Source organism: Aedes aegypti, chromosome 1 (assembly GCF_002204515.2).
Source record: "Aedes aegypti strain LVP_AGWG chromosome 1, AaegL5.0 Primary Assembly, whole genome shotgun sequence".
In the NCBI taxonomy this organism is placed as follows: domain Eukaryota; kingdom Metazoa; phylum Arthropoda; class Insecta; order Diptera; family Culicidae; genus Aedes; species Aedes aegypti.
Window position 1 is genome coordinate 171,175,362 of NC_035107.1, and position 24,390 is coordinate 171,199,751.

A 24,390-nucleotide genomic window follows, 5' to 3' on the forward strand; every position below is an offset into this window, starting at 1 on the left:
TAACAAGGTTGCTGGCAATGATGGTTTGGGAGCTGAACTCATGAGTATGAGCCCGGAGAGGTTGGCCGCATGACTGCCTCGGCTGATTGTCAGAATCTGGGAGATGTAACAATATCCGGAGAAGTAGAAACAAGAGCAGGCCTGGAAATGGTAACAGTAGTAGGCTTGAATTTCGCGCAAAACACGTGTCTTCTCTCACTACAGTAGTTTAAAATCGTAAGTCTCATTAAGTAGCGTATGTTGAATTTTCTAAGGCTGTGAAACGTTTCACCGATTCGTTTAAATTTTAGTTAAAATTTGACAGTTCGATAGTTATTTCCCCTCCGGTTAAAAATAACCCTGCTCCAGGTTGAACTTGACATTTCAAAGTTACTTTCTGCTCCCGGTGAGAATAATTATCCATCTGTCAAGTTTGTTCTGAAATACTACTCGACTGTCAAAACTCAAATGGGTCGACCGCGAAGTTTATTTTAACCATTTGAGGGGAAAATAACTATCAAACTGTCAAATTTTAACTAAAAGTTAAACGAAACGATGAAACGGTTCACAGCCTAAATAAGGAGTGTCATTGAAGGCTGTAAATGCGGTAAATGCAGCGGGAAATAGAATATTTTTCTACAGTAGCTTTGGGTTGCCTTTAGCAACGAGTGTTTTGCTATTTTCAAGGCATTTGGCCTACAGCAACAATAGGCGTGAGTTTCACTGGCTTCACTGACTGTGATTTGCTACGCTTGCCTACTGTAGTGTGAATCTCAGATTTTTTCCCAACTCTAAGCAAGAGGTTATATGCGCATAATAGGCAATACATCTGTACGTGGAAACTATTGTGGAATTACTGTCCTTACCGCCAGGCTTGATAATACTCCTCAATATCATCAGAGTTCGGTAACATACTCTAGAGCAGCGTGCTGTCCTTGCCTCTTTAAGAGGGAGCGAAAAAATGCTAAGCAAAAAGTCAATAAAAAATGTGAGCGTAAGATGCAGCACAAAACACAACAGAGTAAAATTCCTTTGAAAAAGAGTGCCGTCACAACTCCCCGAGGACTGTCTTGTTCTGGCGGTACTCTCATGAGTTCTTTTGAAGTGTGAGTAAAGGTGAGAATCGCAACAAGAGAGAGAGAGATATCTGAAAAAATCCTCGATTTTTTTTGCATTCTCACTCGAATCGCTTGAGGATCTGTGTGGAAAATGTTGAGTTCAATTTTTGCTCCTCAGAAAAACGTCAAAATCGCCTCATTTTTGCATCGCAGAGGAGTTTCTATTATGCACCGCAGTGTAATCCTATCCTAAAAATAGCAAACGAGTTCAAGAGAAGTAATCAAGCTGGTTTTAAAGAAGTTCGCTCGACAACGGATAAGATATTTTCCATATTGCAAATCCGCCAGAATTCCCGTTAGGTCCCAATGCATCACCATCGTATTCAAAGCGGTATACCACAGAATTAACCGTGTAGAACTAGGACAAAAGCAGCTTGATTGTGTGCAAAACTGCAGAACCGGGCGATCATTTCAATCATTATTGGTAACCACGAGAGAGTGATGGATTCCCATGTATGTTGTTGAATATCATGCTTGAAGGTGTTATGTGTAGAACCGTGCTTTACAGCCGGGGTACGATTTTCACGAGATCCGATCAATTTGCTTGCTTCGCGGTAGACATGGATATTATTCGTATTGAATTTCAAACGCTTTATTACGTAGGTTATGCAATCAGGAGTATCCTAAATATTTTGAAAAAATTTACGCTATAACATTACTTAGGAAGAAACAGTCAACAATTTACGTGAATTTTAAAATCATCATACCAACATGCTAGTATTTCTTATTAAAGGAGCAAGTAAGTTGTGTTTTGGTTGAAATACCTATTAATATCTTGTATTGAATTTGCCAAATTCCTAACATTTTGACTTCGAATAAATTGAAAAAAAATCCGAATAAAATGATGGAGATCTCAGAAATGCACCATTTTTCTGCACTTTATCCAGAACAACTAAATATAAAAAAATAAACGAAGCACCTATTTTGTTTCACTGGAGATCATGAACCCTCCTTTGTTCCGTTAGCACTGTGCTTTTAAAATATTCAAAAGTTAATCATCATTAATTGATGGTCATAACTTGAACACACAATTGATTCAAACCGCCGCCGTTGGTGCTGATGCTGGAGCAATAGAAGGAGCAGTAACCACAAGCATGCTACCTCCAACACTTCCGGTTATCGACGAAAGTTGTCAAGATTTGATGATCGTCTTAACTGGAAGGTCCGTATTCGCTCTACCATCGCCAGTCGAAGTGCCAGCTTCGTCGACCACTGGAGATGCTCCTTCGGTTTGCGCTTGATGATGCTGATGGTGATGAAGTAGCTGTTGATGATTGTGCGATTGATGGTGTACGTGGTTGAAATGGTTCTGGAGATGCTGTTGTTGTTGCTGTTGATGATGGTTATGAACACCGTGATTGTCACCACCGTCATCCATTACCGCACTGAGGCAATCATTGATATCGTCCATTCTGTTGATATGATGGTACTTTCGTTTATTTGACGACGGAGGTCGCTGAACAGATTGTGGACTATCAGCTAGGAACGATTGATCGAGAGAAAAGTGCAGAGCTGCCTCGGAGTCGTTGCTTTGGAGATTCAGAATTGAGTCGATTGCATTTTGAACCTGGCGATTTATGTCATCGTCGAAATTTAGCTGACCACCACTTGCATCGAAGTTAATGTGACTTAGTTGATGTTGGAGATCATTAGCCACGGAGTGCGGCATAGACTGTTGGTGGGATGATTTGGAAGTGTCGTTTGATCCATCAAGTCCTAAAATATCACGATCGATATAATTTAGCTTACTGCTTTGACTATGAGAATGACTAGAATTGTTAAGACCACCACCAGTGCCGAGACCAATTAGATTAGTATCATCACAGTTTTCTGCACCGAGAACCGGCGAATGAAAGCAATTTTTAGACGATTTGATAGATCCATGATGCGACGAAGGGGCGTCGCTTGTCATAATACCCACTGAGCCACACATACTGTTGAGATTATTCAGACTAAGACTCAGGTTAGTATCGAGCATATCAAGATCACCGGTCGCCGAAGCGAGAAGAATATCACCATTCCAAGAAGTGCGCTTTGTGTTAGTTGAGCTACCACTAGTACTTGTATTAGTGTTAGGTATGTGCCCGTTACCATTACCATTATCGTTAAGAATGTGATTATTACCTGCATTGAGTGCATTGACATCCTGTTGAACCTGTGTATGACCCCGAAGTCCTGCAATATGATGATTTGAATGGGATTGATTCTGAGCCTGAGTGCATTCGAGTAACCATCGGTGATCATCGTCGTGAGCTCTACTGGGGTTCCCAGGCAGACATTGTCTCTTACCGGAACTGCCACTATCTTCCCAGTCACACTCTGATGTGTTCCAATGTCGTTTTTGAGTTATTTGTGTCTGGATCATCTCAAAGTTATTGGTTTTGTGTAGGAAACTAGAATTGTCCAAGGCGCTCTCTCCAGATTGGAACAACGCTTCCAATCTAGTTTCCATCAAATTGTTCTGTTTTTCATCGACTGCTTCCGGTGAGTTGTCCTCTGAACTTCTGTTATGCAAAGGTGTGCTGCCGAACAATGCCTCTAATCGATTCTCAACAGACTTATCTGAGGGCACGCTTGATCCCCCTGCGCTTCCACCAACACCCGAATCCTGTTGATGAGCGTTGAAGAAATCGGCGAGAGGAGAATCTACTTGACTACGACTAACTTCGCTATCTTTACCCTCACTCGAAGGGTTGAACAGATCATCTAGTTGCTTTTCTATGATTTCTTCCTCTGGGCTTTTTATATTCTTAGCCAGGTGTTCCCGCCTCTCACTAGGTAAGTTGAGTTCTTTTTGAATACATAGCCACTCATCGTAAGACTCACTAGCTCTGTTCACATCTATCCTAGCTGAAGGGTTCTGATTCACGTTGTGACTTTCCCCAACATGGTTAAAATAGCTCAGAGAAGGTGGTGCAGGAGGAGCTTGTTGTGCAACTGTTACAGGAGGCACACTATCACATTTTTTCATTATGAAACTCGGAGTAATCTCACTCTCAATATCATCGAAGCTGTCCATCTCTTTCTTGAGTATCTCGGATGAAGGTTTCATTGCATTGCTTTTGACTATCGTTGATGCCAGCTGGACAGTATGATGCTGTGAAGAAGAACTATGATGCCTGTATGCTACCAATTCGTCCGTGGGATTCCCTTCCGATTTTATTTCTGTTTTTATCGCTAGTAAGCTAGTATTTGAAGTACTTGGCTGCATGCTACAGGAGTTGGATCCTTCCGGTAGATATTGTGGTGCATGTGGAGAGCCGATATTTTGAATTTCTTCCTTTTTAACTTTATATTCTTCAACCGTCACTGGTATTGGGGGTTGCTGCAATGCTTGGCCTTGTAGGTGCATAGGATGTGCCTGTTGAGATTCAACGTTCATATGGAGCTCATTCAAGCTTGGGTTCATATACTCGTTGATTTTCAATTGCATTTCGAGTATCTCATTCTCAACATCCGAGTTGAGCATTCGGTCAACCATCATCAACTCTGCGGTTCGAACATGACGCTGAAAATAGAAACATAATTTGTTTAAGTACACGCTTAAAACAGATAGCGATGCAATATTGTTGATCCTTACCATTGATTCCTGCATTAACAGGTATTGGTACTTGTTGACCATGTTTCTGTATATGACTGGAAACTCTTGCGCCATTGCCTTGAAAGCATTTTCTTCGTCCTCGTTTTCCTCACATCGTTCCTCGTACATGCAGTGATACCTAATCAATCGTTTTACTGCATCTTGCTTGTTCAAAAAAGGCGTCGTTGTGTCAGGTCTGGTGCAAGCATCTTGATCTACCGAGATTTGTCTTTCAAATCTGATGAAGAATAAAAAAATACAAAAAAGGTATATTAGAAATCACGTTCATACGACGAATGCACTACATTGATCAATGAAAAAAGTTCAATATCACACTCACAAACTTGATCGTGCTACTACCACTACAGGCTTGTGGTTGCCTGGAATGGTCGTAGTGACTATTGGTGGCGCTGATGGTGTCACCGTGCTGCTGCTGAAACTGCTGCTTGTGGTGGAAGTGCTGGTAACACTACACGAAATGGGAACTGGAATACTGCTGCACGGGACGGATTGTTCTGGTCCAGATATTCCATTGTTAGAAGCAGACGTCGACGGGAGTGTTGAAACGGGCGTGACCATAACGCTACTCGATGCTTGCTGGATACCAGCAGTAGTTGTTATCACCGAAGACGCAGCCATGGCGGGAGCTGAAGCCATTGTTATCAGAGGAGGTGGAACAATATTCATCGGTTGTTGTGGTTGCTGCAGTTGAAATTGGAGCGAAGGGTTTGGCTGTACGGTGACGTTACCAACCGATGTTGGAATTATGGATGTCTTAGAATTGATACCGACACCAGTGACATTTTGTGGCAAGGAGTTAGTCAATATCGCCTGAGATCCACTTACTATTACAATGGATTGGCCGGTGAAGTGTTTGTTCTGGTTGTTTATCGACATGGACGTTGGTACCAGAGGAGGTGGCACTGGAGTATTTGAGCGATTTTGGCTGGACAACAATGATGGTGGAGGTGTCGGTGGAAGTTCGATTTTGGTAACGCTCATAGACTGAGGATGATGAGGTTGTGTCGGAACCAATGAAGGCATCGGGATGTTACTGGGCGTACTGGTAAGGGTGATGTTTTTGTTGTTCAAGATTATTTGATGTTGAGGAGGTGCAATTTTTGCATTTGGTTTCACAATTGATGGGCTCACCATCTGAGGAGCTTGTGTGATAGTAACGCTTGTTTGGGGTGGCAAAGCAGTACTAATAGGAATGATGGAGGTACCGGATGTACCAGATAGCTTGGGCTGAGTTCCTCGCGCTTGCTGGATTGGCAGACTGTTAGTGATGGTAATCGACATTGATGAATTGCTACTGGTAACGATTGTACTTGCATAGTTTGATGCCGATGTAGTAGGAATCATCGTATCTTGTTTCACAACCTGCGGTGAACTAATCTGTATAGGCGATGGAATAGTTTGTATGTTGGCTCCACCTTGGTAAACAGCTGCATTAGCCGATGTTGGTGTAACGGTTATTGGGGAAACAATTGCTTGATGCGGCTTAAGGTCATTGCTCATGACAGCTCCTCCGGAATTTGGCGCTCCAATGATTGGAGTAGGAGGAGGTGGAACTGGCAGAGCATGCCCTGTGGTTATTGTTGGAATGATCTTTCCTGTTGCAAGTATCTTTTGCTGCTCTATAAACAATCGTTGAAGTGCCAGCGTGATTTCTGAATCTGTCATACCTTGGATGTTTGAAAGTATCGGCAGTGGTTTGTTGTAGGTTGGGTTATTATTATCAAAATCTGCTGGAATGTTCAGCGTCGAAAGCAAATTTACATTTTGCAGTTTTGCTGACAAAATTTGAATCTGCTGTTGCACGTTTTTCAGGAGTTGTTGTTTTTGTGGTGTCAACTGGATTGTTTGAACTCTGGGAACTAAACTGGGTGCTCCGATTGTTGAATTGGTGGTTGGTATCGATCCCGAATTGACACTAACCAAGGGAGGCATTTGGTTCATCATCATCGATTGCGTTGTTGGTTGAGGATGGACTTTTCCTTTTTTACTACTAGTAGTACTTAAACTGCTACCACTTAAAACATTATTCGGTTGAACACACACATTTACACTACTGCTACTACTGCTGCTATTGTTGCTGCTAATACTAAGGTTACTGCTGTTAATAGCGGTTGTACCGTTGGCCGCATTACTAGCATGAGTCACAATAAGATTATTGCACTGGATTGCTCCCGCAGCACTGACTACCGATGTGGTCAAGGTTTTATTGTTCGTTATTTTGGTACCGATTTGAATTTGCTGTTGAGGTTGAACCTGTGCAATAGGTGGTGCCGACGCTGTAGGAACTGGATTCGTTACAAAGTTGTTCGGATTCACCATTCCTACTATTTTCGTTCCAATTTTGGTGCCATCTTCGGCCAGAATTGGCTGGGCATGTTGCCCTGGTTGAAGTATTACGTTGGGCGGTAGGCCACTGCTCACCGGATTTACTTTAACCAAACTAGTCTTAGCTGGTTGTTTGTCAGATTTCTTGGATCGACTTCGTTTTGGTTTTTCCGCCTTGATTTGGTGGTTGACCACTTGTTTGTTGGCGACGGCAGGCACAGTTGATGGAACTTGATTCGGTTTAAAATTTGGATTATTTTGAATCACAAGCTGTTGTTGTTGCTGCTGCTGCTGACCTTGGAATATGGGTTGCTGCATTGGGGGAGGTTGTGGTGGTAAAGGTGGTGCTGAATGTAGCTTGGGATCACTGGATTGCGTTACTGGCCCAATATTATTGAAATGAATTTGTCCCTGTAGTAGACATTGCGCTAATTGTTGGGAGTTAATCCCTGTTGGAACTATCAGGAGACGCTCCATTGGTCCTAGAGCAGCGGTAGTTTGACCTGGGCTTAGCTGGGTTATTTGATTCGTTAGAGTATTTAGAGAGAACAACTGTTGATTGGGTTCAATTTTAGGCAACTCCACGATTTTTGGGGCATTCGAATTTATAACTATCGTCTGCTGAGGAGGTGGAGGTTGAGGTGCCGGCTGAGGTGGCTCAACAGGAATAGACTCATGTTTTCGCACTTCTTTGAGACTTTGAGTCACATGTGATGGTTGGGTATGGATTGCATGATGCTGATGAACTAGTTGCGGTGGTTGCTGATGTTGCTGGGGTTGTTGAATAATTGGTGTTGAACTTGACGACGTAACAATGCTTGATGACTGGGGACTGAAAGATGGCATAAACTGACCGCTGGCGTTCGGATGATTCTGCGTATTCGTAACAATAACATTCTTCTGCTGTATTTGACCGCTAACAGCAGCAATGGTTTTGGGAGGTTGTTGAATTGCTGTTACTGGTGCTGGCTGAGAAACCATTGGAGCAGGATTCGATGGCGGTGTGGGTTTCGATGGTTCATTCACCAAACTTACGTTTCCTAGCGCTCCGGATAGGATTGCTTGAAGTATCATCTGAGATTGACTGTCCTGAGGACTGTTTATGTCATGCTTGAGTATTAAATGGTTGTTTTCTGCAAGCGACAAACTCAAAGCCCCCGTAAGTTGCGAAAGAATGCCTTGTGCAGACGGTTGTTGTATTTGGGGAGGTGCTGTTGGTAACTGCAAATGTTGAGGTTGCAACGTAGAATTTTGTTGTACTGGTTGAGGTAAGGTCGATGCTTGATTAGGAATAGTTTGTATTGGCTGCGTTGGTTGCACAATAGATGTTGGGTTTATCTGAACCGTGTTTGTTGATTGCATGTGTCCTTGAAACTGATGCCCAGGAGCTTTGTTATCCAGTATGGGTGTTATTTGAATCTGATTGTTAATTGCTCCTTTGGTTGTCTTGTTATTATTTACCGTTGTTCCATCTATTTGTGAGATTTGAATGTTTCCAATTTGTGTTGGAACTGAAGTGTTGATTGTTTCGAATGTCTTATCAACCAATTTTTTGCCATTCTTCTTGCTTCCCCCAGATTTCTTTTTAGATGGTGTAACTGACGGTTTGCTTGGTGAAATAATCATAGAAGTTGTGACGGGCGAAGTGATGGTAGTTGTCACAATTGGTGTAGTTATGCTGGACGTCGATATCAGCGTATGTGGGTGAGTAGTCATATAGCTTTGACTTATCACAGGAGCAGAAGTTGGTGCTAGAGAGACTGAAGATGCTGCAGCTTGTATCAATTGGTTTTGAATTTCATTGATTTGACTCTGTAAGTTTGGAGTTACTTGTGTATTCAATACGTTGTTCATTAGGCTGTTTACACAAAACGTGTTTTGCGAAGAACTTGTGATCACTGATGTGCTTGAAGTAACCGTTCCGGCAGTTGGTGTTGGAGCAACAGTAGCAACACTAATCATTTTTGTTTCTTCTGGACTGCCTCCAGATACCCGAGGTATTGAGATCGTGTATGGTTGAGCTGAATTGGGATCATTGGAAGGATCGATTGTTATCATGAAAGGTGGAGGTTCCTGTCCAGACTGGTGCAGCACTTGCGATGGTGGCAGCTGCAGTGGCTGTTGAGAACTTAGTGATTTTGGTTGAAGATCATTTGACAAAGATGTCTTTGATTGCACATCTTGTCCATCAAGCCCAGAAGTGGGAATCGATATAGTATAGGGAAAATCAACATTCGACCCGGCAGCACTGGCTGGAATTGTAATCATAATATCGGTGGTAGTTGGCGGCAATGGTGCAGGTGGGGGAGACATTAATTGTTCTTTAACCGACGATTCATTCTGCATCACAACGTTAGAGTAATCTGGAGGCTGTTGGTTCGTTGTGGTTTGCACCAAAGGTGGAGGCGGTGGTACAGGTGGCGGTTCATCAGTGTCCATAAAATCGTCGTCTTCAATGCCAATACCCGATATTTTCATCAAATTAGCAAGATCTAATTTTCCAGTAGAAGTATGAGTATTTGTTAATGTGGGAGATGTTGGAGGCGACGTCATTGGTTCGGCGTAGGACATTGAATTCGAAGTAGAAGAGATCGTTGAAGAACTGATTATTGGAACTTGACTCGTGACCATAGGGCTCGGAGTAACAATAATGGGTGCTGCTGTAGCTATTGGAGGTTGCGTAACTTTTTTCTTTTTACTTTTACGCTCTTTTTTGGGCTTTTCAGTTTCAAACTTTGGTTGGAGTTGCTGAACAGGTTGCATCTGTACAGGTTGCTGTTGGATTGCGCTTCCGCTAAAATAATGTTGTGTTTGGGGCTGATTTTGTATTTGGTGTTGCTGCCCTTTTGAATCTGTTACGAAGACTTGTTGCCCACTTGCCGTCGTCATAATTGGTGTTGGTTGACGAATTGGTTCGGGCGTTACCGAAGTATTAATTTGCAAATGGGATGCCAGTTGTCCTTCTACAGATGAATTTCCAAGTATTTGTCCTTGTGATGAATGTTGTGTCGCAGAACCTACAGGTTGTGCCGTTGTAAATTGTATACTCTGTGTGTTCACAATATCGCCTTGATGGGTAGATGTTTGGACCGTTGGTGGAGGAGGTGAAGTAAACGTAGCTCCACTAGCTGCAGCCGCAGCTGCAATTTGTGAAAAGTTCGCATTCCCAATCTGATTAAGGTTGATATTTTGATTTTGCAAACTGAAGCTTCCAACACCTTGTTGAAACTGTGCAGGTAAAGTTGTCAACAGTTGCCCATTCAATCCATTTGGCACCTGAATTTGGGTTAAATTTCCATTTAACTGCAAATTTTGAATTTGAGCTACACCCTGACTGAGCAAATGTTGATTAATAGCTGCCGTAATTTGCTGTGGCTGCCTTTGTCCTTGTAGTCCTTGAATTTGAGCTAACGGTACACCTTGGTTAGTTTTCAACCCTGGTATATTCTGTTGCACTAGGTTTCCCTGAGAAGACACGATGAAGGTTGGAGCAGCAGCCAATTGCATTGCCCCATTAGTGTTCAATATCCGTAAGACTTGCTGGGGTTGTGCTTGCTGAAGTTGTGGCCTAGTGTTATGAATAACCAAGCTAGGGGCAGCTAATTGTGGTGTGGGAGGTCTCAATATCAACTGGACACCTTGTGGAGTGTTCTGCTGTACAATTACCGGCATTTGATTGAGCAGGAGAGGTTGTGCGTTCAAATTCCCAGTTGGTAGAATAATTGAACTTCCATTTTGTGGTGCTGCTGTTGGAGCTTGTGTCGGAGTAGCAGTTGGAGTTGTTTGTGGAGTAGCCACCAACTGAGGTTGCTGTGCAGAACCTTGTTGAGCTTGTTGTTGGCCTGCCTGAGTCACAAATTGGCCACCAGTTGTTGTTTGTGTTACTTGTATTTGGGTTGGCATGTGATTTACCATCGTAGTTTTGGGCTGTGCCATCATTGGTTTATGAATAGAGGTACTCAGCGATACGGGACTGAATGTTGGTTGCATTTGTTGTTGCGGACTCTGGTGTGCCGATCCCGGCGATGGAGATACTGAAGGAGTCACTGGTTTAGGCAAGATCTGTTGATGAACTTTCGACTGTTTATGCCCTCCGATTATGACTGTTCCTCCTGCAACGCTCATCGATGCAGATGACGACGGAGATGTATTAGCGGACGGAGAAGACGTAATAATCTGCTGTATGAACTGCTGCTGTTGTGTATGTTGATGCTGAGACGTATGCAACGGCTGAGAAACTATATGCTGCGGTTGTGGGGATTGCGATATGATCGTTTGACGATTTTGAAGTTGTTGGGATTGCCCTTGCGCAGAATGTTGGTGTTGTGCCTGATTTTGTGACACAGCAGGTTGTTGAGTAATGAATTGAGAACCTTGGAATATTTGCACTATTTGATTGCCGGCACCCATAACAGGATACTGAAAATAGAAACTATGTTGTAGACTTTAACGTTCATCATATGCTCTTCAAATGTTACATACCTGTTGTATCACAGGCTGTGGCGTAGGAGGCCTTAATTGTGCTGATGCCCCAGGGCCAGCCGACGTTGATGCTGTTCTGCCGGGAGTATGTCCAGCGCTGCCAACAATAATACTACCACCCAAGCCGCCGTGGCTACTTGTTGTAACCAGAATCGATCCGTTGGGACTCGCAATCGGACTGGGGCTCGCAATCGGGCTTCCAACGAAGGAAACAGTTTGCGCTTGTTGCTGCTGATGTTGGATATGCGGTTGTAAGGCTTTTTTCGCCGCTTTCGGGCTACATGCAGGAGCACCGATAGTTGTCCCATGTCCATGACCTGCATGTGACTGGATAAAGGTATGTTGCTGCGACTGGATAAGCGCAGGTTGATGGATCACACTCGCTGAGGAAGATTTGCGACCCTTCTGAGAAAATGAGATAAATCATGTAGAAAATGTTGGAGAAACTGGTTATTCTGTAGACTACCTTATTTAGCGAGATATTATTGGACCCTACAAGTGTAGTGTTGAACTCATTGCCAGGTATAGTTGTAATGCTATAGGTTGCCGCTCCAGCCGGCGACTGCGTTGGGCTCGGACGATAAACCACCGTGCCAGCATTAGGACTGCTGTTACTGAACTGTTGCTGCTGCTGCTGGAGTGGCTGTTGCTGCTGCTGAGGGAACTGATTGAAAGATTGACGTCGATTGGTGATCCCAAGCTTCCGGTCCTGGCGATCAAAGAAAAATAACAGTTATCAAAATATTTCAAATAATTTTGCTAAGTTATTACCGGCTCCTGAGTCAAGCTGCCTACAACGTTGCTGTTTGTTACCAGCAGGACATCTTGCGGTTGATGTTGCTGAAATGGTGACTGAGATGGCGAAGGTTGCAACCTTGGGCTCGCTGGTACCGATGGCGATGGACTCGGCGTTAAGAATGGACCCGGAGGAGACAAAATACCTGGAAAGGGAATAGAAATAGGGAATTTTGAATAAAAAATAATGACCAAACATAATCAAATGTGCTATAATTTTAAAATAAAGGAGTGTATCGAATTACCATATATCATTTTCAACTCAGATGGTCCATTAGATAAATTTTAGCTGATGTACGCATAAGTCATAACATCCTCTTTGATCTGAACGTACATTATGGTACAAATTACTAACAAGCATTCAAAGTTTATTTTTTTAGATGCTTGTGTTGCTGATTACTCTAGAAGAAAAATCAGAACTTGCTTCATATACTTTGAGCATTTGAAATAAATTTAATAGATTTTCGCCCGCAGATTTCAAATATGTCTATAAAAATTTAATGACACGTAAAGCTTTTGAAAAAAAAATAGTGTTTTTATTTACAAAATGAAATATAATCATAGAAATTCAACTATTCTGTCCCACAATAATTCATTAAATCCAAACACTCGAACATTTTCTAAAAATTAGTTCAAAACTCTTTACTTATATCATACGCGCCCTCTGAAAATAAAAACTTCAAATAGTTGTAAAAGATAATGTGTTTTATTTTTTATTCTACAAATCTACGAGAGTCAAATTTTGAATAAATAAAAATTTAGCTAAGTGATGAAAACAAAAACCGTAATCTTGCGAAAAGGTATTCATTCTAACGATAACGCAAAGATTCCTAATGGAAAGCTTGAAGTTTAACGAGAAAAACAGTACTTTATGTGTATGTCAAAATAACCTGTGTCAGTTTTTATCATTCTGTTTTTGTTTTCTGAAAAACAACTGCACATGATACACACAATTGTAGGAAGTGTATTTTCCTGCTGGATATTAAGGAACAGAGTTAAAATTTCTACTTGTATAACAAAAAATAGTTTTTTTTTTTTGACAATATGGAATTTTCTGATAAAATCACACTTTTCTAAAAAATAAAATGATCTAAAAATGTTGATGGTTTCAGTAGGTTAATCAAAATCTATGAAAAACTTTCTAAGCATGGATTTCTATAAGCAGATGGAATCGATGTTTGTGGAGCGAAAACGTTTCCATGTATAAATATATACCGTAAAACGGAGTAACTTTAATAGTTTTTTTCGAAGAAAACTTCAATATTTGTGCATGCTGTTTCAAAGAATTACAATTTATGTTTTTAAAACAAGTACTAACATCTTAGCTATCGATTGCACTTGATAGATTGCCAAAAGATTTATTCTGAATGGATATATTATTTTTCATACAATCGAAAGTTGGTTTTCTGTTTTGGGGTAACTTTGATAATGGAGTATAAATCGAACAAAATGGAATGAACTTCTGAACATTTATAGGGCTTTGCATACCTCTAGACGTTTAACGCTATATGGAAATTTCTGACTTAGATAACAAAAATGTTCCCAGTTTGTAAAAATGGGTTTCGCTAAGAGATTTGAGACCGAATTCATGTTCTACTATAACTAGGCTGTCAAGGATAAGTGACGAATTCATTATGACCTCATCAAATATTGATCGTAGAACAGATTGTTTGTAAGCGTTGCAAAAATGCTAAAATCTTGTATTTTTGCATATAAATGCTCAAATTCACTTGATTCCAACGAAAATAGCATTGACATGAAGTGTAATCCTAATACTCTTCACTTATGCATTCGTTTTGCCTAACTGATTAACAGAAACTTCGTTATTTCGTTTAATATGTTGTGGGTCTCAAACTATCAAAGTTACCCGCATTATCAAAGTTACCCCGTTTTACGGTATGTAAATAAGTGAAAAATATTTTTTTTTATCAAAACCTAACATTGCTAAGGTGAATCAACCTCTGTAAATCGAAGCTTTTTCAATTCACCTCAGGCGCATTTTTACTAATTCTCAAACATTTTCGCCACTCTTAGATATGATCTGATTCTTTTCCACCTGTTAACGGTAAAATCCTTTGAGAATCCCACGAAATGCAACTGAAGCGAAGAGATTGAAAGGTTATCAAAGCCAGTTCCCCTTTTCACGTGTTAGTCTAGATTCTAAAAATAATAAATTTATTCACATAGTACATCCAAATGCAACTAAACAACATGTTCCAACAAAAGGGATGGACATAATTTATTAAAATCAATTCCCGAAAACACGGGAACAGGACACGGTCTTATTCACATAGCGTAACCGCAAAGCAAAACAGCCACGCCGTGTTTTTTATCTTTGGTGCGACTCTTGAATCTTCGCCACTCATCACCGCACAAAAATCCACGAGCAACACATTCCACGACATTCTGTCTGACTTTCTTTGTTTATCGATTAGATTAGAAGGTGATGCTGTGTGGTTGTATTTGAATCTTAATAAGTTTGTGTGCGCGAGAACTATATGGTGGTTGTTGATTTCGTTGTTGCTCATAGGTCAACCCAGGAAGAAATTAAGCTTGGGGATCCCTTTTTGGGCTGCTAGTTTCGTCTTATCATTGGGTTTGAGGGAGACTCCGTTTGTAGTTGAACAGTTGATTGAACCATTTTTTTTATGATCTAACAAAAGGCAACATGTACACTTTCATCTTCTAGTATGCATCATTGAACATAGATATTTTTTTTTTCAACATGACAAACTACTATCAGGCAGATTCTAAAATCTTTCTATGTTATTACAATGTTGATTGAATAATGAAAAGAACATAAAAATCGTCGCATATCCATCAATGAGCTTCGTTATCGTGATATTAATTAACTTTTCGATGATCAGTCATAGAAGTTGTCCCGAAAAAACTTGGGTTGAACGTCACATTTTCTTTGTTTGTCACTCGCGCCGAGCTAATTTGTCATGAAAAGTTTTCCGATCCGTTTCAGACGGATTCTGTTGCACTTGGAATCGCACAGTCATTATTTTGCTCTGTGAGCGCCGAAATCTTATATGGTCCGCCGTCTATCGAAGCACTCAAATCCGTCTATTGAGATTATTTTTAAAACTAAAACCTAATTTCACGATTGTCGCGGCGACATTTCTTCTCACGCGGGCAAGCTTCAACTTTTTACTACCGTCGCAGCACCGTCAAGTGTTTCACCACCCACCATCATCGAAGACACTGCCATAAAGACTACAGGATGAAAAAAGGGCGCCGCAGAGAGTGCGGAAATTTGCACGCACGCACTCACTGTCAGCAAATCGTGCCGCGGCTGGCACTCCGGAAAAAATGACCCATCAACAATGTTCGGAAAATATGAGCGTGAGAAAGAAGAGAACGGCGTGTGACCGACCGGTAACGATGTGTTGGTGGAAGCCACAGCGCGGGATCCTAGAGGACGAAGTATGGGTGAGAGGCACTGGCGGCGGTAGGCTTGGAGTGTGTGCCGTCTCGCGTAATCGCATCCTGCCAGGATCTCGAGAAGTACATGCCGATCGGACGAGAGAATAAATGTGTTGCTTGTACAAGTGTTGTTAATATTTTTGAATGAACTTGAGGTGAATCATAGATTGCAATGTATTTAGAGCTGTTGGAGTAGACTCTCTGTTTCATCGAAATGCTACAATTTCATATTCTTTCTACAAACTATTGATAACATCACGTACATCGGGACAAGATATGTAGAGTTCCATATCCACAGAAACCACAATTGATAATCATTAATATGAAGATGTGAGCATGAAGTCAGGATTCTGGCAACTCTTTCATTCAATTTTCTCATCATTAGGGTGACCCAGAAAAAAAAACATTGTTCGAAAAGCCATACTGCTCCACCCTAGAATGATAGATATGCTTTTTCAAGCAACAATTTCAACCCATTCAGTTCTTCAATGTAATTTATTGAGGTTTTATTAGAGGTGCAATAAGTCATAACCACTTTAAAATGCTTCGTAGATATGTACATAGAAATGCTTCTGCTAAAAAATATGCGTCAGCCAAGTTTATTCATAATGAATTTTCGCTCAACTTTTCTAAAGGACCTATCTAACATTGAGAGGCTCTCTTTGTTTACTTTCTCTTTAATCAATAACTAAGTCACATTAACCTCCTCTGTTGCGTTTTTTGTATGAAACGCTAGTCAAGGAAATTGCCTTTCGATCTAAAGTGAAAAACTTCCCAAAAGCTTTAGTATTCCACTGTTATAATTGGAAGAGAGCGAGAGAGGAGAGAATCTCTCATTTGTACATAGGTCCTTTAGTAATGTTTAGCGAGAATTGTATTTTGAAAAAGCTGTGTAGTGCTTAATTGAATCTATCCCTGAAATCTCATTTTGCTTGTCTTAGAAATACAATGATGAAGCTCCTAACACTGCATTAAGTAATGTTAAAGTCATCTTAAATCACAACTGTCAGATATAGGAATGCAGTCTGCATGTGGTTATCCAATACCATTATGTCGATTGATGATCACAGAGAAAAAAAAATCATTAGCATCTTGACGGACAAGCGTACCGAGAGACGGGCTCGGCCAAGGTACATGTGAGATCTGAGCGGCCGCGTTCGGCAAGGACGCCAACAGCGACCAAGGTGGTGAGGGTGCGGGTTCGCCGATAAAAGAACTGCTCAATCCGGAAGATCGCTGCTGACCTGGGCGTGTCGATCGGGACTGCTCATACCATCATGACGAAGGACGTGGGATACAGGCCGTACAAGAAACGCAAAGTTCACGTAGTAACGGAGGCTACAACAAAATAGAGGCTGGACAATCAGGAGGCCGCAGGTCAGAAGTTCGTGTTTTCTGATAAAAAAGCTCTTTGTTTTGCAACAGCCGCACAGTGTCCAAAATGATCGGCTGTGGGCGCCGACATTCGCCAGAATCCCCCTGTCCCTCATAAACATCCCGCAGTTCAAAATCACCGTATTATAAGACCGAGGTTCTGGAGAAGGTTGTGGCCCCGGCACTTCGGGACCTGTATGGGAAGGATCATTAGGTCCTCATTAATCGATTTTATCATTAATCCCCTGGCCTTTCTATATGATCGTATATGCCAGCCAAGTTGAGCACTATGAACCAATTTAAGGAAATGAAAAATATTTGTAATCTCAATTTTCTTCGAAATATGTAGTTTAACAATGGTCGCAAAAACATGAAAAATTCAAAGCATTGTAAAAATATCTCTCAAAAAAATTGACAAATCTGTCAATGTGAATCAATACCAATGTTAACAAATAGCACTTTAATTCGCCTTGCGTGCTCATACAGTGCTGTTACAAAACTCACATGCCCTATATTAACGGTTTAGCCCTATAAGTCTAAAAACGTGAATTAGCGGGTTAGTGGTTACTTGGGTACAGGATAAGGCAGCGTTTTAATGTGAACAGACAGACATGTGATTTGTTTGTCGAACGATTCTGGGACACCCTACTTATCATGCTCCCGTACGAGAATATGTAACCCGTTCTCTCCATCCACCTCTGTGCGACTCTCAAACTACACGCTGGCACTTTTCATTCTCTCGCCGGGAAATTCTCACATCCTCCACCGTAACCGACCGCATGAATCAGTGAGTATCAATCTACGTAGCGGAAAGACAACAAAGCCTTCCGAAGGCCCAATTCGAAAAATAGTAGCCCGGAGTCCAACCGCTATCGCAGGGATAGGTTGGATGCATCGACAATGGGTGGTGAGTGGTACTCCTAGAAGCGAGAACGGATTTTACACACCTACACAGAGAAAGGAGATTGATTTTCTCGCGCATTCGGACAGATAAGGTGAAAGTTCTAGAGCACTGTGGGAAAACAAGGAAATGCTTGCCTCCCACTATGCAAAGTACACTGAATGATAGAGCTGCTTTCGTGTAGTCTGTTGGGATGTTTTTCTTTTATCGGTTTTTTCTCTTGTTCAATCGGGTTGAACTGTCGCATAGTCTGGACGACGGAAACTATGTATTCGGAAAAACGGGAGGAGACTAATGAATCATTTAGTATTAGAGATTAAGTGATGTTTTACCACAACCTACTTGATGGCAAGACGAATTTGCCGGGGCCACTAGTCTTAAATATTGATCATACCAGAAAAAATAAACACTTTCTGTAGTGTTCCACATTTTATTGCATTTGTAAAAAATGATGAAATTTTGGGTAAAACTAGCTAAGAGCATATTATTCACATGTGCAAAACTTCGTCGCATTCTGCCAGAGCTAGTATCACAGGTGGGTTGTGAAACAGTGGGGAATGGACAATTCGATCGTTTCCCTTCTGGTAAAACCGTTCAAAAACATCTAGACCACCTAGCGGACAAAAGAGACGATATGCCATCCCTTGAAGGCAAATAATATGAAAAATAATTTCAAGCGTACAGCGAACCTTTTAATTCAAGACGTGACCAAGAAAGCCAATTCTGTCGTCTAGTTCGTTCAGCAGACAACGGAGGGGACTGAACTTATTTTCAAGGTAATGTACCGAATCGAACCTAATGCACTGCTTCAGCATTCGGATCAAAAAGCGCCCTGGAAGAGATGGCATGCCAAGTGTCGTTCTCATTAAACGCGGAAGTTCTACCAAAAGCTCAACGCATCACTAATTGGCTTCGTGCTTGGAGCGGGAATATGCGGGATAAGGATGTGAGCATCTTGACGGAAGGGTGAAAAAATCGAAAGGTGGAAGCAGCACTACGATAAACACCAGACACACAGACACAGAGGGTTCGAAATGGAAAACAGCCAACTCCTACTATAGCGGACGTTAAGGTACCATTTAGCTTAAGAACAACTACGACACAAAAGATGGTATCAAAGTCGAACTCGTAAAGATGGGTTTGAAGAGGTTGGCAGCAGTATGATAACGATAATTCAGAAGACAGAACAGAAGGAAACCCGTCACAAATCATACATTCATCATCAATGCGGCAATGTATGGTACCATAGTCCTACTGTAGGCACCTGCGGTACTGCGTACGGTTCTGGAAATTGATTCAAGGCTACAGGAAATTTGTCTAATGTTACGCTCAGAACGAGAGTACGATGCGCAGCCTAGCCTTGGAAATTGTTTTTAAATCTTGAGATATCTGAGTTCAAAATATTGCCTGCTTAATAGATATAGCTGGTGGCAAAATATTCAAGTTCAAAAATAGTTCTTGCTCAATAGTTTCGCTTGTTGGCGTAATTACCATTTTTTTTTCTCTGGTGATTTTTTTTTCGAATGTGTCACTGAGCGCTGTATTTTAGTCTGTTGTCAAGTATGGTGCTTCTCTTAAATCGCCTACTGGGAGCGTAAACGTGTAAACGTGTTTTTTATTTCTTTTGTCAAGCTGGTAATCTTCCATACCAACAGGATCACGATCTTCCCACTTACAATATGCAGCTTCCCGTGGTGCATATGAAAGGATATTATATCTGACACTGTCTTAGGTAGGCTTCCAATTAATTCAATGTATAGAACGATTGAAGTAAGATAAAACGGGGAGTTGCCATGGTAAAATTCAATCATAAAGAAATATTAAACTACGAAATCACAAAACCAATCTGAAAAATACTCTTAGCTCGCAATTTACATCAATCAAGCAACATCAACCACCATTCCAGCTCCGCAAAACAGACCCGACAAAAGAAAACGTATTAGTGCTTAGAGACTAACAAAAGAGTACAGTCACCCAACTCCTTTCTACATTCTCTCATCCCAATCGCCCGACAGCAGGAAGTGAGCAGATCTCAAGCCAAAGCCGCGAAAAACAGCAACACCCATCTGATGAATCTGATACACCTTGCCACCGCACAACCGTCATCGTCGGCGAGTCCTTTTGGTCATGTGTATAGTTTCCAGCTCAAAACGCAAATAAAAATGGTATTTTCAGACTGACTGCTTTCAATGAAATAAAGATTTGCGCATTTTCAATGTAAATAAACCATGACATTTCTACTTATAGTTGTGATAAATTTCCTATTCTACTTTTTGACGAGGACGTATCAAAATATACGAAATATCAATTCTTTTGGAAGTTCATCTAAGATTATAAATTGAATCACTTTAGTATCAAAAAAAATCCACAGCTCTCTGGGATTCTTCTGAATATCCTCTTGAGATTCTTCGGAAAATCTCACTGAGATTCTCCCTGGGGGTCGTCCATAAATGACGTAGCTTTTTAGGGGGGAGGGGGGTCTTCGCGAATTTGTGACGAAGTGTGACGTGGGGGCGGGAGGGGTCCTAGCTAGTGGACGTAGCATTTTCAATCAAGTCCGTAAAAAGGAAGGCGCTGAGAAAAATTGCATACAATTATTTTTTATGACACTTCTTTTTTTTACTTATAAACTTGGGTTATAAAATTATGATTAAGCTTCAAAACATTCATATGACAAGATTGAAAAAATATCCATGAAATTTCAGATTTTCTTGATAAATGCAATCAAACAGATGTTTTGAAGCTTTAAATAATTATGTGAACATTATATTATATTCGTGTCCAAATTAATAAATTTATAAATGAACGAAATAAGTTTAATGAATTGAATAAAAATCAATGCTCTAATTACTTGGAGTACATTTTTTTGCCATTTGTTAACATGACATAAAGTTAGCCGTTTTAGTTTTATCCATGTTTTCGGTTGGGGCTTTATTTCTTCAAGAAAATAATATATGCTCTTCTTGGCAAATATTACATTCAAAGCAAGATATTTATTCCGTGAATTATGCCTTCAATGTTGCAGGAGATCTCCACCCAATCAACTCATCATTTGTTTTGATATATCAATGCTCTTGATGTAATGGCCTGACTATTAATGGGGATAATAGATTCGAGTGTTAATAAAATTGCCTTATCATTAAATTTTGTTAAGAACTCGGTAATTTGTAAGATTAATTCAGTATGGAAACGATAAGGAAAATCAACTGAAATATTAATAGAGATTATTGTATTTGTATAATAATCGCTAAAATTTTCTAAACATTCCAAATATTTCAAGTTTAATCTTTTATGTACACTGTTTGCTAAAATGATTTGAAATTGGATAATATTAACGATGATTCATTTCAAATTAATATATTTTCTTGATCATCTTCATTGAAATCTATTTCCTTACAACGAATAATAAAAAATACAATCCTCTAATATAACGAAATTTTTGTTCAATATATTATAAAATATAATGGACCCTAACTCGACAGTAACGAGCTTCATCAATCCAATCAATTTGTTTTCACATTTTCTATAGTAAACTTGTTTTATATGGTAAGAACAGCAATAGTAATATAATTTAGTCTTTAAGAAACTGGAAACCAAAACCAAGGAAAATGTTTATTTAAAACTTTTCCAAATCACTTTTGAGCGCTACTGTATATCAAACTGTTAGAATAGATTATCCCTTCATTTCAGTCAGTAATCAATATCAAACTTTGTATTGAACTTCTCAATTCCAATTTTTTGTTTCAACCCAGTCACTATGGAAATTAAAAAAAAATGGGGGGGGGGGTGCTCGATATGCTACGTATTTTCAAGGGGGGAGTACCAACATTTGTGACGAAATGCTACGAGGGGGGAGGGGGGTGTAAAAAATCTGTGGAAAAATGCTACGTCATTTATGGACGGCCCCCTGGCACCCCTCATAAATTCTTCCGTAAATTTCTTTGGAACTATCCCAGATATCCCTGAAGTTCTTCCGGTAATCCTCATGAAATCCTTTATTTCAAATCCTTCTGAATTTTATGAGAAAATCCCTCTGAAATTTATCAGGAAATCTCTCTGTAGTTCTTTCATAAACTCGAACAGTTCCGTCCAAAAATCCTTTTTTGGTTATTCCGAAAATGCTTCTGGAATCCCTCTTGCAATTTATTTATGCTACTACAGAAAATGGGGCCTTCCTAAGCCGACTGGTTAGAGTTCGCGGCTACAAAGCAAAGCCATGATAAAGGTGTTCGATTTCCAGTCGGTTCAGTATGTTTTCGTAATGGAAATTTTCTTGACTTCCCTGGGTATAGAGCGATAGGCGTGAGTTTCACTGGCTTCGCTGACTGTGATCGGCTTTGTTTGTAGAGTGAATTTCAGATTTTTTCCCAACCCTGATAGAGATCCTCCTCTCCCACTGATCCACATCTGTGGGGTGGACATTTTTTGAAATTTCTATAGAAATCGACACTTTTAGGTTTAAAACCGGGAATTTTGAGGTGTATTCTCCAAAACAATTATATTCTGCAGTGGCAGGGAGGTAATTTCCTTTGGTACAGCGTCACCATGATTTTTAATCATATATTGTTCTGAAAAATGAACCTTAGTTGATCCATAACTGTGGGGTGACTGTAGTATATTTTCTATCTCTTGGCGTGTTCAAGTTATTGCCAGTTTTTGAGTAAATTGTACATGTTTGGACCAATTCGAATGTTATTCGAGATGTCCTTGCTTAGATTGCGCAGAACTTCGTTGTAAGCACTATACAACCATCCTTGGTTGTACTCAAAAGTATGAGCAAGGATTTAGGCTTTCTACTAGATTAAAAAATAATAAAAAAATAACTTGGAGGATAAAGCATTGAAAAATCTACTTTCTATATTATCCTTCGTAGTTTTACGAAGATGTGTTCTCACAGTGCATATTGTTTCACCTAATTTAGTATGAGGCTCAAGCGCATAAAAGCATGACGGAGCCGATGGCTAGTTTTTACTAACCTACACTTTAAGGGAGTAAATTAAGATGAAAATCATTCTCCCAAAATTTGAAATGAATTGGAACAATTTGGTTTTGCACAAGCCATGTGATGTTCATATGTAAATAACTATGGAAAAGGCAAACCTTTTGTGTTTAGTCTTCTAAAAGCTCATCATAATATTCTATGGAAAAGTGAACAAACTCTGCTCATGTAAAATCTTCCTAGCTACAACTTTATCGAAGACCACATTTTGATGGGACGAAAGGATAATTTGTTATTATTGATAACAAAGTCTAAATTAAGCTGAGATGATCATTCAATTACTTTCAGAGTAACACTGATTGTTTAGTTGTAGAACATAGAAGCTTGGATTATTTTGATCTCTTTTTCTCGCCAGGAGCACCACTGTTGTCTGCTGAATAGTTGGTTAACCAAAATGTCCAATCAAAATGTGTTTTTTAGCAAAGTTGTAGCTGGAAGGTGAAAAAATGAAATTGATCTGAAACTCCAGAAAAAAAGAAGAAGAAAATATGTTTTCTGTTCAAATAAAAACTACACTGAGAAAATTATATCGTATCCTAGTTAAAGATTTTGTTGAGTCGATTTTTTTATGTTAGACAGCATAACCCTTGCCGATATTTTCAAATCCATTCTATGATGTTTCATCAGTGCTTATAAATCAATATAAGCTCAGCACAAACTTGTATGCCTCGAATAATAATCGAAGTGGAACAAAAAGTTTAAATATTTTGTGGAAAGTTCACATCAACGCGATTTGCGATTTGAGATGGAAATGCTCCATAGTAATTCCAAATATCCCTTTCGCCGCACGGTGTTTCTAGATTTCGTGGTAACGTACGCGCAGTTATATTGATCGATACGGCTTGCTCTCGCCTTGTCGCGTTTTGGTGCGCCGTCGTTTCCGCCCGTCATGGCAATCGATGTCCTGTTTGCCCGGTTTTAGCTCTGGCCTCGGTAGGTACACCTATCCATTTGGTTGAACTCTTAAAAATTCCACCCAACGACGTATGATGACGCGGATTTGGCTTTTTCCAGTTTCGGTTGTCGTCATCATTGTTTTTCTTTCTCGTCAATGATGATGAGAATTAGTTAGGAGTCTGAGAGTTTAGAAGAGAGAATCGTGGGAGATTGCTTTTTCTCTGAAGAGCAGGGCTGATGTAGGTCATTGTTCTTGCCTAAAACGTGGAGTATACTAAATGCATCCCATTTCTGAACGCAAGATACTGTCTAGTAAGACTGCCTTGTGCGCTCAAATAAGACTTCAAAAAATTAGTTTCAGTTAAAAACTTTGTTTTCAAGGTATTTTTTAATAAGTCTTCACATAACAATGAATATTGAATTTGTAATCCGTAATGACATTTGAAACCAAACTTTCACGATGACTATTTCCGTATCGTGGAATTGCCTG

The 24,390-nt window shown here is 40.2% G+C and overlaps 1 protein-coding gene across 4 annotated transcripts in view; it reads right to left on the reverse strand.

The window, feature by feature from the left end:
- Window positions 1-1,645: 1,645 nt before the first annotated feature.
- LOC23687431 (mucin-5AC) overlaps window positions 1,646-24,390 on the reverse strand; it is a 111,362-nt gene continuing 88,617 nt past the window's right edge. For 2 of the 4 annotated variants that reach the window (XM_021853485.1, XM_021853480.1), the window contains exons 3-8: window positions 12,277-12,446; window positions 11,972-12,214; window positions 11,506-11,910; window positions 5,018-11,442; window positions 4,678-4,915; window positions 1,646-4,605 (exon numbers count right to left, since the gene is read on the reverse strand). In XM_021853485.1, the coding sequence (XP_021709177.1) occupies window positions 2,230-4,605; window positions 4,678-4,915; window positions 5,018-11,442; window positions 11,506-11,910; window positions 11,972-12,214; window positions 12,277-12,446 (9,857 nt within the window). In that variant the 3' untranslated portion in view covers window positions 1,646-2,229. Of the gene's footprint in view, window positions 4,606-4,677; window positions 4,916-5,017; window positions 11,443-11,505; window positions 11,911-11,971; window positions 12,215-12,276; window positions 12,447-12,545; window positions 12,996-24,390 lie in introns of those variants that run through there. The other 2 variants (XM_021853495.1, XM_021853489.1) reach the window with 2 other exon arrangements.